At 32.4% G+C, this 12,926-nt stretch overlaps 2 protein-coding genes across 2 annotated transcripts in view; one reads left to right on the top strand and one right to left on the bottom strand.

Moving 5' to 3' along the window:
- Positions 1-12,926, bottom strand: part of LOC107452421 (dihydroorotate dehydrogenase 2) — a 126,217-nt gene that overhangs the window by 100,609 nt on the left and 12,682 nt on the right. The gene's annotated exons all lie outside the window — the stretch shown is intronic.
- LOC107439017 (protein bark beetle) overlaps positions 1-12,926 on the top strand; it is a gene marked incomplete in the record, with an annotated part of 89,256 nt that overhangs the window by 65,685 nt on the left and 10,645 nt on the right. Inside the window, 7 exon segments of the mRNA XM_043038855.2 lie at positions 1,011-1,231; positions 2,571-2,835; positions 2,918-5,362; positions 6,078-6,325; positions 6,736-8,983; positions 9,169-9,611; positions 12,629-12,876. Coding sequence (XP_042894789.1) covers positions 1,011-1,231; positions 2,571-2,835; positions 2,918-5,362; positions 6,078-6,325; positions 6,736-8,983; positions 9,169-9,611; positions 12,629-12,876 — 6,118 coding nt within the window.

Here is a 12,926-nt window from a genome sequence, read left to right as displayed (position 1 = left end):
TGACTATACAAACAGCAATTGCTACCTTAACCCTTTAATGGGTCATTTATTTCTAGTAAAGGTAAATTAAAGTATTTTTGGAATTGAAATTGTTTTAAGAACTGTAATTGATATAAGAAAGAAAACTCATTTAGTTTATAAAAATGCCATTTTATTGGTGGTAAATATATTTAACATGACCTATTAGGAACTTATTGACATTTATTTTTCTTTATTTATAAAATAAATTTTATAAATGCTACAAACTTCAAAAAGAATTAGATATTTTATAATTTTTACACGTTTTTTTAAACTAACAAATGGTTACCAATTTTATACAAACACACTTCAAGAAGGCTGAAGTTATTAACAAACGGAAACCTAAATTAAAAGTGGTAAAAAAGTGTTAATAAGTATACTTACCATGGTCTTCGAAAGGGTTAATGGTGCAAGCTAACTTCAATGTAATTTTAATGCTAATTGAAATTTCGACGTCTACCAAACATTTCTAGAGTTATAAATCACAAAACGAAAATAAAGACAATACTAAAATAAAAATATTAAAAAAACTATGTTTTTTAACTAGACTGAAAAGGAGAAAACACATTTTTGAGACCTAAAACGCAAATTTTAGATTGCCTCACCTTCACTATAACTTCTGTCACCACTAAAATCCTCCACCACTTGGATTTCATTTGGATTTTGATTATAGCCATATATATTTCTCCTTATATTAAATTACACTTTGCAAAACTTCGTAATATATTTGTGACCTATTCTTTACAATTTCCTAATTAAAAAAAATTACGTTTTCATTGAGTTTTGAATTAATCTTTCCTTTATTTTGCTTTCCGCTTATCCCAGAATTCGGTGAACATTATTTTGATCTGATTACGTAAAAAACGATACTTATCATGCATGTAAAGTTTAACGACAGAGCCACAATGGAAGTTGTTTGTTTTATTCAACGCTTAAAAATATGTCTAATTTGAAAGGCCTTTACTAAAGTTTTTTCTTTATTTTATTTCTAGGTTATGGCATTTTTGTAAATAGCAGCATCAGCCAAGTAACTCTTAATGGAGTAGACATCAGAGACAATGGTGGTGATGGTGTTCACTATTTCCACCACGATAACTTTGGAACAGCTCCCTCTTTCTGTGATACTGGCAATATTTTAGACGAACAAATATATCCTGTATACCGGAGCTATGTTCAGAGAAGAGAACAATATTATGTTCAAAATTGCGAGCAGGTACTTTATTAAAGTTGCTTTACTATTATTCTATACCTATGTTTAATGTTATTTCAACATAATGCCAAAAACTGGTTAACAAAGTACTGTAGCGATTAAACTTTTCCCTTATTGCCTAGGGATTCAATTGAATGCCAAATAAGAAGAAATACATAGGGCATTCTATAAAATGTCGGCGTTTCAGCAATAATATTTTTGGCGGTGGCATTATTTTTAACAAAAAAAGAAAAAATTATATTTAGAAATTAATGTCTTTTAAATAGTAACCTCGTAGTAACCTTGCGTCATTTTTTATTTTGCAGTAAAAGCATTTTTCATATTTTAGAACTTCTAGGTATCTATAGTTGGTTAACACTAGAAAGACTGAAACTTAGTATATATACCTATATTGCCCAAAAGCAGTCAAAATGACTGGATTGTAAAAAAATAAATAATGTGTAAAGAAATTCGTTTAAAATTAATTTTTAATATTTTTTACATTACTTACAGTTATATAACAAGTTATTCATAAATATTAACAGTAAAAAAAACTATATGTCTCACAAAAAGTTACAGAATTCTAAGAAATTGTGCCATTATATACATCATTGTTTTCGTAATTGAAATTAAAAAGCAGTTAAAATGACTTTCGTAGGCAATCTAGTGTTAAAGAGATATAAAATATCTCCGATTTCATGCTTTGCCTGAAAACACCAAGCCTTCGATAAAATGCCTAATTATTCTCTAGATTTATTCTATTATTGTCATGCATTGCCGGGAACATATCAACAAGATCAATCTTTACGTTTAGTTTATTTGACGAGAAAGACTTGTTTTTTGCTGTTCGTACTTTTTGCGATCAATTGATGTGCTACGAAATTAACATTTGTTTTTTTAAACAGAAGAAATAAAAAAAAGGGATTAATTACTTTCATTCCATCATTTTTACAAAAATGATCCTTTTTAAAGTTTAATATAATATGAGCATTGTTTTTTTAATTTCTCTATTTTTACATATATGAGAAATATATTACAAAAATTATTTTGTTTAAATTCATAGATTGTGATTTACAGATAAATTCCCAGATATGTATTATGTAAGGGTTTTGTTACGGTTTTATTAATTAACTTATAAAAGCAACTTTTAAATTTCAGTTTTGGTTTAGTATTTTAAGATAAAATTTAGACTTATGAAATCTGTAATAGCTTAAATTTCATTGTATTAGCTTGGAAACATTCTGAAGAATATAGTTCTGAAAATAATTAACTTAATAACCATGATTTAACTCGAAATTATCTGCAAATTGATGTCTTGATTTTCATTAAAAAAAATTTCTTTAAAAATTTTAACTATTTTTAGGCCTTTGAAGTCGCAAGTTGGACAGGACAAGTTCTTACTGTAAACTTCATGGGATTTGCAAGTGACTTTACAAACGCAAAGTACGCTTCCCGTATCGATGTTTATGATGGAGCTACAGATAGTAATAGACTTCTCGCATCTATTCCCGTTTTAAACGGTACATTCCCGCAAAGTGTAACCAGTACCAAACACAAAATCTTGTTGAAGTACCGGCCTATTAAGAGTTTCTTCGCTGCTTTCGTTGTGGAAATTACTGCCAATCAAGGTAATATTTAGAGGGTATTTCCGATACGTTATTAGCTCCATTCTTTTATTGCATTACTTATCTCTTTTTATTGCATTTTCAGGGCGAGCGTACGATTTGAACGTAACAAACAGTCGCATCACGAACAACCTTGGAAAGGGAATCACTATGCATGAGCAAAAATCAGGCTTGTTAGTAAATAGTTCACTTGTTTCAGAAAACGGTTACTTAGCTGGAATCGACATCGCCAGTGGAACTGGAGATATTGTTATAAACAGCAGTCTCATATCTGATAACAATGGAGACGGAATCAACATTACATTTTCTGGAGGTTATGTACAAGTGGATCGTTCTTCCGTGGCAAATAATTTGCAGAGAGGAATCGCATTCTGGTTTAATGAAACATCAAACCATTTGGCGTTTAACCACACGGTACAAATCACTCGCTCAGAAGTAGTGAATAACACTCTTTATGGTATCATGATTGGGAACCAGTGCCTAGCTGATTCATTTTGGAATGTAAGTTTGAACTCTTTTCGCAAAAATAGAGAAAGTGGCGTGTTGATATCATCTTGTTGGTGGACAACCAGGAACGTAAAACAAAGCAATTTGTTGATAACGCATAATCAGTTTTTAGAAAGTGATTATCTGGCAATTGAAGCTTCTCCTGTTCTACACATGCACTTACTGATTGAGCACAACGAGTTTAGGGGACACGAAAGAGGTGTCATTTTTGTTGGAGGATTGGATGATGACGATTTTTTGAACGTACCTGCTAAAGTTGAAATTCAACGCAACTTCTTTGCATTCAACTATGGTAAATTTGTTGCTAATATAGGAGTAGCAAAAGGTCCATCCGTGCAAGAACTATTATTTTATAATAACGACTTAGAAAGGAACATTGTTCGAGAACCTTATTCTTCTCTTAATCCCCGATCACGTGTCAGTGCCGTCGTAGTGGTGTCATCACAAAGTACACATGTTTACAGAAATCGTTTTGATAATATTGATTCAGTTTATCAGCTGGGATCTCACGTGGAGAAACACCACATAGTTATAAACGCAAGTTTTAACTATTGGGGAACTGTTGAAGCGCGTAAAGTTTATGAAAAGATATTTGATAGGAAGGATCGTTATAACTTAGCTCAAGTTGAATTTTTACCATTTCTTACAATTTCTTCTGATCTTGAGTCTACTGCAGCAATATCAGATGTTCGTGAACGTGATAAAATCATCCCTTTTCAATCTGGGATGGAAATCGGGGGTGAAGTTCCTGGTGTTATATTTTTACCTAAAGGTACTTATACTGTCAAACGTGATATATATGTCCGACCTAAAAATGGAAAATTACATATAGAACCTGGTTCGACTTTAAAGTTCGATCGATCTGTTGGCATGATGGTTCAAGGCATGCTGATTTCCGAAAGTGATTTGGAATCTGTACCGATTACGTATACTATCAATAGTTTTACCACCACTGCCAATGGGGATGAGAAAAGAGTTCGCCTATCGCAAGGATCTGAAGGCTTATTAGAAGTATACGTTGATGGAAGATGGGGTAGTGTGTGCAGTTATGGATGGGATATTGCTGACGCATCTGTTGCTTGTAATCAACTGGGATTGGTCTTACATCCAGAAGATTGGCTTTTAGAGCAATCAGAATTTGACAGTTCTCGTTACGAAATACTTTTATCTAACATTCAATGTACCTTTCAGGATACTGATATCACTTTTTGTAAATCAGAGAGAAAATTTGAAAATTCTTGTTCTACTAAAGTTGGATTGCGATGTTATCAGCCTTCGTGGTCTGGTCTGCGCTTAGGCATGGCTGCAGGTGAATGTAGGCTAAAAAATATGATTGTTGAATATGCTGGGCTTTTGGATTACGCTACAAGCAGTTTTAAACCAGCTCTTCAAATAGATTTTAATCGACACCATCTTTCAAAACTCAAGATCCATAACAACACCGACTCAGGCTTGGGAATAATGTGGAATGAAGTGTTCGTAGCGGAAAGCCGTCAATTACTTGACAGTCTGTTAGCATCGAATCATCGTCATGGTTTAGTTTTACATACTCAAGGATTAAGTGTTCTGAGATGTCTAATGTCTAATAACGCTGGAAGCGGTATTCACTATAATCCAATGTTTTCTAAAAATGAACAAAGAGACTTAATCTCTTGGATTAATTTAGAAGAGAGAAGTAAGGTTATTAGAATTCCTGATGATATCACAGGAACTATCTCTCTAAATTTTGATGAGTATCGGTATTTTGTGTTTACTCAAGCAACAACAGTTAAACGATTCAACATAACCACCACAAGTGGCAGAAGCTTAGGAATTGTAGTTCTGAACCCTTTTAAGGAAACTTCAACTGAAAGCATGACCATTTATGGAAGGTTAGAGACGGGACACGATGTACCTCGTTGGAATGCTCGCAACAATTTGACAGCATTTCCACTGAGAAGTCCAGGTTATGGAATGCTAATAGAATATCATCCTGGGCAGAATCCAAGTGGCCAAGCAATAATATACGTAGCATCCGTGGATGGTAAGACTGTTTTTGAATTTTATTGAATAAAAAAAAACTTTTTGAAATTCTGAAACAATATTAAGAATTAACATTTTGTACAATTGCTATATAATTTCTTTGACGAAAAATATTTACAGAGTTTTAATACTAACCAAAAATTAAATGAGTTTTATGGCAACCGAAAAAAATGATTAGGTTTAATTGTTATTACAATAAAATCGGAAAACTAAGTACGTGTAACAGTATATGTATTACTACAATTAAGAGTTTAATAGAATCTATTTTTTTAATAATTTTTAGTTTTGATATAACTATCTGTCATCTTCAGTGCAAGAAACAAAATTGATCGAGCAAATAATTGTAGGGGGCCGGTTGGTAGAACCCCCTAATTTTTTTAAGAAAATTGAAACAATAATCTCATGAAAATTGAATGAGTGTGCTTATATTAAAATCTGAGAAAGAAATCGGAGTGATGATGGTGACACATTTAACCACAACTTCATCCTCAAAAAGAAAAAAAATGTATTAGCAAATTTTGCGTTTGGATCATCTATTAAATTGACTTACAATCCACATATGTTTAGAATTATGGTGTAATGTTTTAGCTTACTCAGATGTTATTGCCTCCAATTTTTAAATTCCAATCTCATTTAGCTCCTACTTACTTATTTTGTTTTGTCAAAAAATGCGCGTTGTTTTTTAATTATAATTTGAAAAATCATTCTATTTATAGGGCAAAGAAATAAACAGCAGAAGGAAATTCATCCGACGCTGCTCATTGATTCAGTAGCCATTAGAGGTTGCAGCAGAGGCATTTCAAGTCATCATTTCAACAGAGATATTAGTGATCGGAATGATCATTTTCATCGATACACCAACGAAACTATTCTCATCACGAACACTGAGATCTCCCAAAGCAAAGACGAAGCCATGTTCGTGTGGGCGCCATTTTGGGATCCTTACATAAAAAATCTTGCAGAGGTTTGTTAAGAGTTGTTTTCTTACTCTTCAAATTTCAAAATACTAAGTAGACTTCTTGATCATCTTTTTGCTTGAATTCTCAATAGAAAAATGCTGCGTAAAATATTGTGGAGATATTTTTTAAATTTTAAGTTATTTTATTTTAGAGTCTTATTGAGCATTAACCATTACTCATAATTTAATTTAAATGTTTTTTTTTAATAATTTAATGCTATGTTTTATTAGTTATTTGTAACTAAGAATTAATACTAGTTAGAACTTTATGTCATAACAATTATTACGGAGCAATCTGGAGTGTAATCAATAAAATTGCAAATAGTATTGATTAATAAAATAGACCCTGATAAAACGTTAAATACATTTAAAGACGTTACGTAATTTGTTATCTAATTCAATATTATTTCTTACAGATCAACTACACCTTGATAAATTGCACCATAAAAGAAAATAGAAAAGGATTGTTGCACTACAGCAGAGACATTCGCAATTCGAACAATTTATTTCATTGGACGATTAATTCCACTGCGTTTGAAAGAAATGGCGAAGGGGGCGTAGATATAAGGCTTCCATATGTATGGCAATATTCCGAGAACTATACACACTCATTTGCAATGCACGATTGCTTATTTAAAAACAATAACAAGTTTGAATTTTCTATAAGTGGACATTTTGCTCGTGTTAATCTTTCCCGTTCATTATTTGAAAGCAATATTTGCAAAAGAGGTATTCTAAGTTTCTCCGGTATGGAAAAAGAATTATTAGTCGAGAGTAATTACATTACAAACAACTCAGCTGTATTTGGCGTAGAATTTAATTTGCAGAGCCATGCTAATAAATTTGGATTAGTGCCTGCTTATTTCCGAAAGAATATTATCACTCACAATCGAGATATAGGCGTTGGGCAGAAATTTGGATACCAACCCACAAGTTATGCTTTGGGTGCCCGAGGAGTACAATCTATTAATGTAACTCATAACATTTTTGACAATCCAAATTTACAGTTTGAGCTTTTGACAGGAATTTATACTGGATCCGTCGAAAATAAAATCAATGTGCAAAAAAACTGGTGGGGAACTTCTGATTTTGTTCTCATTCAAAAAAGGATTTTCGATTTTGATGACTGGAATGGTTATGCTATAGCTGATTTCAATCCATATTTAAGCATTCCTGATATTGATGGCCATTTAATACCTTTTGACAACAAAGAACAGCTTTTCCTTATTGATGGATATCTAGGCGGTCGCCTGTATCACAATCTTGTGCTTCCTCTCAAAAATAAACCTTACATAGTGACATCGGATTTAACTGTTATGCCCGGTGCTACTTTAACTATAGAACCTGGGGTGGTGATGGAATTTTACCCAAGTGTTGGCATTCTTGTTCTAGGAGAACTTGATGCCCAAGGAACCAAAACCGACCCTATAATTATGAAACCAGTAGAAATATCTGACAACCATCGTTTCCGCAGGCAAGTTGGAGCTGTCTCGTCTAGATTATGCATTGATGAGAAATGTGATAAATATAGAAATGATGGTTTCCTCGAAATATACAACCGTACCACTCAGCAATGGGTTCCTATTTGTGACGCTAGATTTACCGAAAGAAATGCTCAAGTTGTCTGTAAAGAATTAGGACAGAGCACATTAAATGCGCACATATCATTCGGACCTCGCCTGGACATGGGTCCAACGCACATTAGTCATATTAGATCCTGGCCACATCCACTAGAGTGCATTGGAACAGAGTCATCACTGATGGAATGTGAATATAGGTTGAACGGCTATATTGATAACTATATGTGCCCACACGATGGAGATTTTGTGTACGTATACTGTGGTTCTGAAGTCTTACCCAAAAATATTGATCACTGGGGTGGTGTTCGTTTTTCTATACACAGCTTCGAAAATCCAGAATCACCTTTAAGTCGTCCAACTCTAAATTACATTTCAACTGACTTGTCTAGACTTTCTTACGTTCACGTTCAAGGCGCTGGCGTTCTTCATAATGAAAAAAGTGCTGCAATTCAGCTTGTTCAGAGAGAGGTACAAATTGATTATGTGAACGTGAGTGAAAGTGCATCGCACGGCATTGAAGTTATTGGCGTGTCTGGTAATTTGGCCTTCAATGAGCTTATCGTTAGAAACAACATGGGAGTTGGCATCAATTTCTTGTCTTTAACTGGGGAATCGTCTGGAGATATGGATGCCAGTAAATTGGGTTATGATCCACTACAACAGATAGACATGTCTTATGGAATTTTCGGCTTAGTTGATATATGTGACACCAACAAGCAGATGGAAATTGACAACAGGATAATTCTTTATTATAAATACGATAACCAACCTGTTGATTGCGTCAAAATCTTCAGCTCTCGTCATTATGGGAAACAAATTGGCTTCAGACTTTTACAATTCAATCTCTTCAACGGAACAAAGTATGCCGCAAAGCCAGATTCCATACAAATCTATGATGGAGATGTGTTTAATGTGTCTTCTCCTCAATTGACCTCCATAGGATTGGATTCCGGATCTGATGACGCAATTAAATTTTACGTTTCATCGTATACAACTCTAAGTATTCTTTTGCACACCATTGGAGGCAGTGGAGATCATGGATTCATTGCTGAAGTTGTCACATTGCCCATATCTCATCCCACAGGTAAGATCTTTATTAACTGTTTAAGAATACATAGCACAGCCATTTTGGTAAATGATCTTAAATAAATATGCTTGACATATCGATGTTATTATTAATTAATTATATTAATAGTTTCATTAATATGTATGCAATTCAATCGAATTTTATTGCTATTACTAATATAAATACATGTTCTCTATTTTCAGTTCGAGATTCTCAACATAACATATCCTATTCCGAAATATCGCAAAATGGTGAAGAAGGTATAGCCTACAGAAGCGCCGGAGAAATCACACCAGCAGTGACCATAAGATACAATCGCATTACCAACAATGGCAGAGAATTATTCGGAAATTTCACTGCTGGAAATAGTGCTGTATTATTGGATGTGCAAAACGCAAAGCTGGTGTTCTTCTACAATAATCTGATCATGAAGAACCAAGGAGGACTCTTACTGAGGGTAGATTCTCGAACGGCTGTTTCGGCCCTAAAAGGAATGATCGTCAATAACCTCTTCACTGAAAATAGAAATCGAGAAGTACTGAATTTGCAAGGAAGGAAGTCTGGAGCGTTTCAGTTTATAACTGTTTTAAGAAACTATTTTGCTAGGAACTATGCTCGGTATAGAGATACCCTTGTTATTTCACAGGTACGTTGATAATCAGTTTAATGTAATAAACTGCAATTAAAAATTACATTAACTGGTAAATATATTAATTAAATATATAGGATTTTCCGTTATAACTAATCTATATTTTTTAGAATCTTTGTAAAAACTTAAGTCAAAAGAGCATACACATTAAAGGTCTCAAAGTAATACTTTAGTAATGAAGAAATAAAAACAGCATTAAAATTTGTCAAATCACTGGTGAGGAAAGTGGGATGAAAAGTATTAAAACCAGATGGATAGGGTCTGTTTCATTTAATCGACAATAATTTCATCAATGGGCTATTTCATCGACAGGTCTTTTAATTGGCACCATATCGTCGACAGGCCGTTTCGACGAGAGAGTTGTTTCGTCGACAGGGTCATTTCGTCAGCAAAGTCGTTACGTCATCTTTTTAAACTTAGCCTAAAGCAAACTTTGTGCCCTATGTTGCCATTGTCAGAAAAGATTTTTTTTATTAGATTACGCGTTATGTCACTTGCACTTCTGCGTAATTTAGTGCATTTGTGTTGGAATATTTTAAACCTGGACTGAAACAAAGCTTTTATAGTATGTTTAAATTGAAAATTCTCTAAACCCTTTGCTTCACATCACGATGCAAAAATGAAATCTTTTTGACATTTGCTGTTCTAGTTGTATTTTGCACATATTTATTACTAAGAAAAATGTTGCATTTTTTAAAGCGTATTATTATAATTAGATTAGCATCACAAAAGCTATTGCAATAACTGCTGTGAATGATTCTTGATATAGAAAATGAATGGAGAGAGAAAATAACTAGAATAAAAGACAGTGAATTAATGTATCAGCGAAATATTTATTGATTCACCGATTTCGTTGTTAGGCCATTTCACCGACAAAATATTCTGTGTCGATAAAAAAAAAATTATACTACGATACATAATGTCCCATCACAATAAATAGTTCGCATTAATATAGGTTAAAATCATGTTAAAAAAACACACACTTTTACAGTGATAACTATAGTAGTAATTACAAAAAATTTAATCAGAAAAGTGCAAATCTTTTAGATATTTTACAAGTTAAAATAATTTATTACGCCTTAATTTATCATTTATTACGCCTATTTTCATTTATTACGCCTTAATTTATCACACATTTTATATTAAGTTCAAATAATTATTTTTCAAGTACAGTTGATTTTTTTTCATAGGTAAGTAATCATTCATTACAAATAATTAACAAAATTTTCTTTCATAAAAATTACAGTAATTATATATTTCAAAATCAAAATGATCGTTTTTTTTTTAAGAAAAAAAAATCAACTTTTAAGGGGAAAAAATTGCAAACCCATGAATAGTCTGATAAAGCTTGGAGACATTGTTAAAAACCGCCATTCAAGTTCTTTGTGTTTTCTTCGACAATCAAACTGATTGTGATGTTTTCAATTTTGTTTTCCGGAAAGTAATTAAATAAAATTTTTCCTTGCCAAAATAATTTGTGACTTCAAAAAGTGTAAACTTTTTTACTTTCTTATTTTGACAAGGGTTTTACGACTATATGTTAAGAACGGTCTTCACGGAACACCCAGGTTATATATTATTGAGCTTGCAAATTTTTTTTTTAACTAATCTTAAAAAAAATATTTATGAGCAAAATTAAAAAAAAAATGAAGTTTAATTATAAGTTAATATAATATAAATAGAGTTAAAAATGTTTTCTGTTTAAAGACTTTTTTTTTTATAAAAAAGAAAAATAATATAATCTTAGTTCAATTTACCGAATGTTGTCGAGTCGTTCTTAAGTGGCTGCATTAGAGCAAATTTTTACACCCTTTTTAGGGCCATTTATTTCTGTTAACGTTAAAATATTTTTGGCTTTAGGATTGATTTATAAAAAATAGAAAAATTGACTTAGCTTATTACCTAAAATTTTTTTAAAACTATCTTTTTTTTTTTGGAAAGTTCGATGGGATTTTTGAAATATTACTTTCTTTAAAGAATTAGCAATAAACCTGAATTTCTGTGATTATAAGCAATTAAATTAATGAATTTTGTGCTTATGAGAATAAATAAGATCGATGAGAAGTGATCAATTGAACCGATGCATGACGCGCAAATAAAAATACCCCCTTCTTTTCTTGACCTCAAGTAAAACCAAACTAAGGTAAACAACGTTTAAGACCACAAAAAATATTTATAAATGCAGACAGCTGTTTCGGATGCTCAAAGGGCAACCTTCATCAGTGCAACAGAAAGAAATGAGAGAAAACAGGGTAAATATAGAGAAAGGTGACGTCACAAGGGGGAGTTAGAGCAACGGATGACGACGAATGGGAAGGAAGGAACATCCATTCACCCTTCCCTCCTATTGGCCGTTGCTCTAACCCCCCTTGTGACGTCACCTTTCTCTATATTTACCCTGTTTTCTCTCATTTCTTTCTGTTGCACTAATGAAGGTTGCCCTTTGAGCATCTGAAACAGCTGTCTGCATTTATAAATATTTTTGTGCTCTTAAACGTCGTTTACCTTAGTTTGTATTTTAGCACAAAGGTCGCCCACTTGTGTACTCAAGTAAAACCTTTAATGTTAAGTACATTTTTTTAAACAAAGCTCTTCACTGCTTTTCCTCTATTTTTTGAAGTTATCAGATGGCCGGGTAAGCCATAGACAGGAAAATAGTTAACCATTGACATTTAAAAATTAATTAAATTGATGTGAATTAAACTTCCCACGGACGTATAAAGGTTTGAACCAATAATAATGATGCTTTTAAAAAAATACTCAAAATAAATCATTATCAATTCTGTTCTGCTCGATAAATCGGCGGTGTTTTACGTACTGTTGAAGAAAAATGTATTTGATTTCATTTAATGAAAAAATTACTTTTTTAAATAAAGTATCGTTAATCAGAGAATAAACAATTTTTTTTCTTTCTTACCTCTATTATTAATGCAAAACCATGCAATTTCATCAATTAAATTTTCTTATTGCAATATTTTGACATTCTCATATGAATTAATTTCTTTTCATTCCAGGTGGTTTCAAACTTTACAGAAAACATGGCTTATAATAATACGGGCAAACACGTTTTGGATGTGCAAGGTTTCGAACGAATGCCTCTCTCTTACCAAACTTGCATTAGAAATTGGTTTTGGCGGAACGTTGCCACTGATTATTGGGATAAAAGTACAATTATTGCTAGCAAAGCTGGTCAAAGGTTCAATTATAACTACATGGTGAATCCTGATAATGACTTTGAGCTGGCCGCTAAAAACCGAACATTGTAAGACATTTTTTATATTTCTTTATATATATATATATATTGGCAGAGAA

Source organism: Parasteatoda tepidariorum, chromosome 1 (assembly GCF_043381705.1).
Source record: "Parasteatoda tepidariorum isolate YZ-2023 chromosome 1, CAS_Ptep_4.0, whole genome shotgun sequence".
NCBI lineage: Eukaryota > Metazoa > Arthropoda > Arachnida > Araneae > Theridiidae > Parasteatoda > Parasteatoda tepidariorum.
Note: the sequence above shows the minus strand (reverse complement) of the source record. Positions and strands in the feature narration are given on the sequence as shown.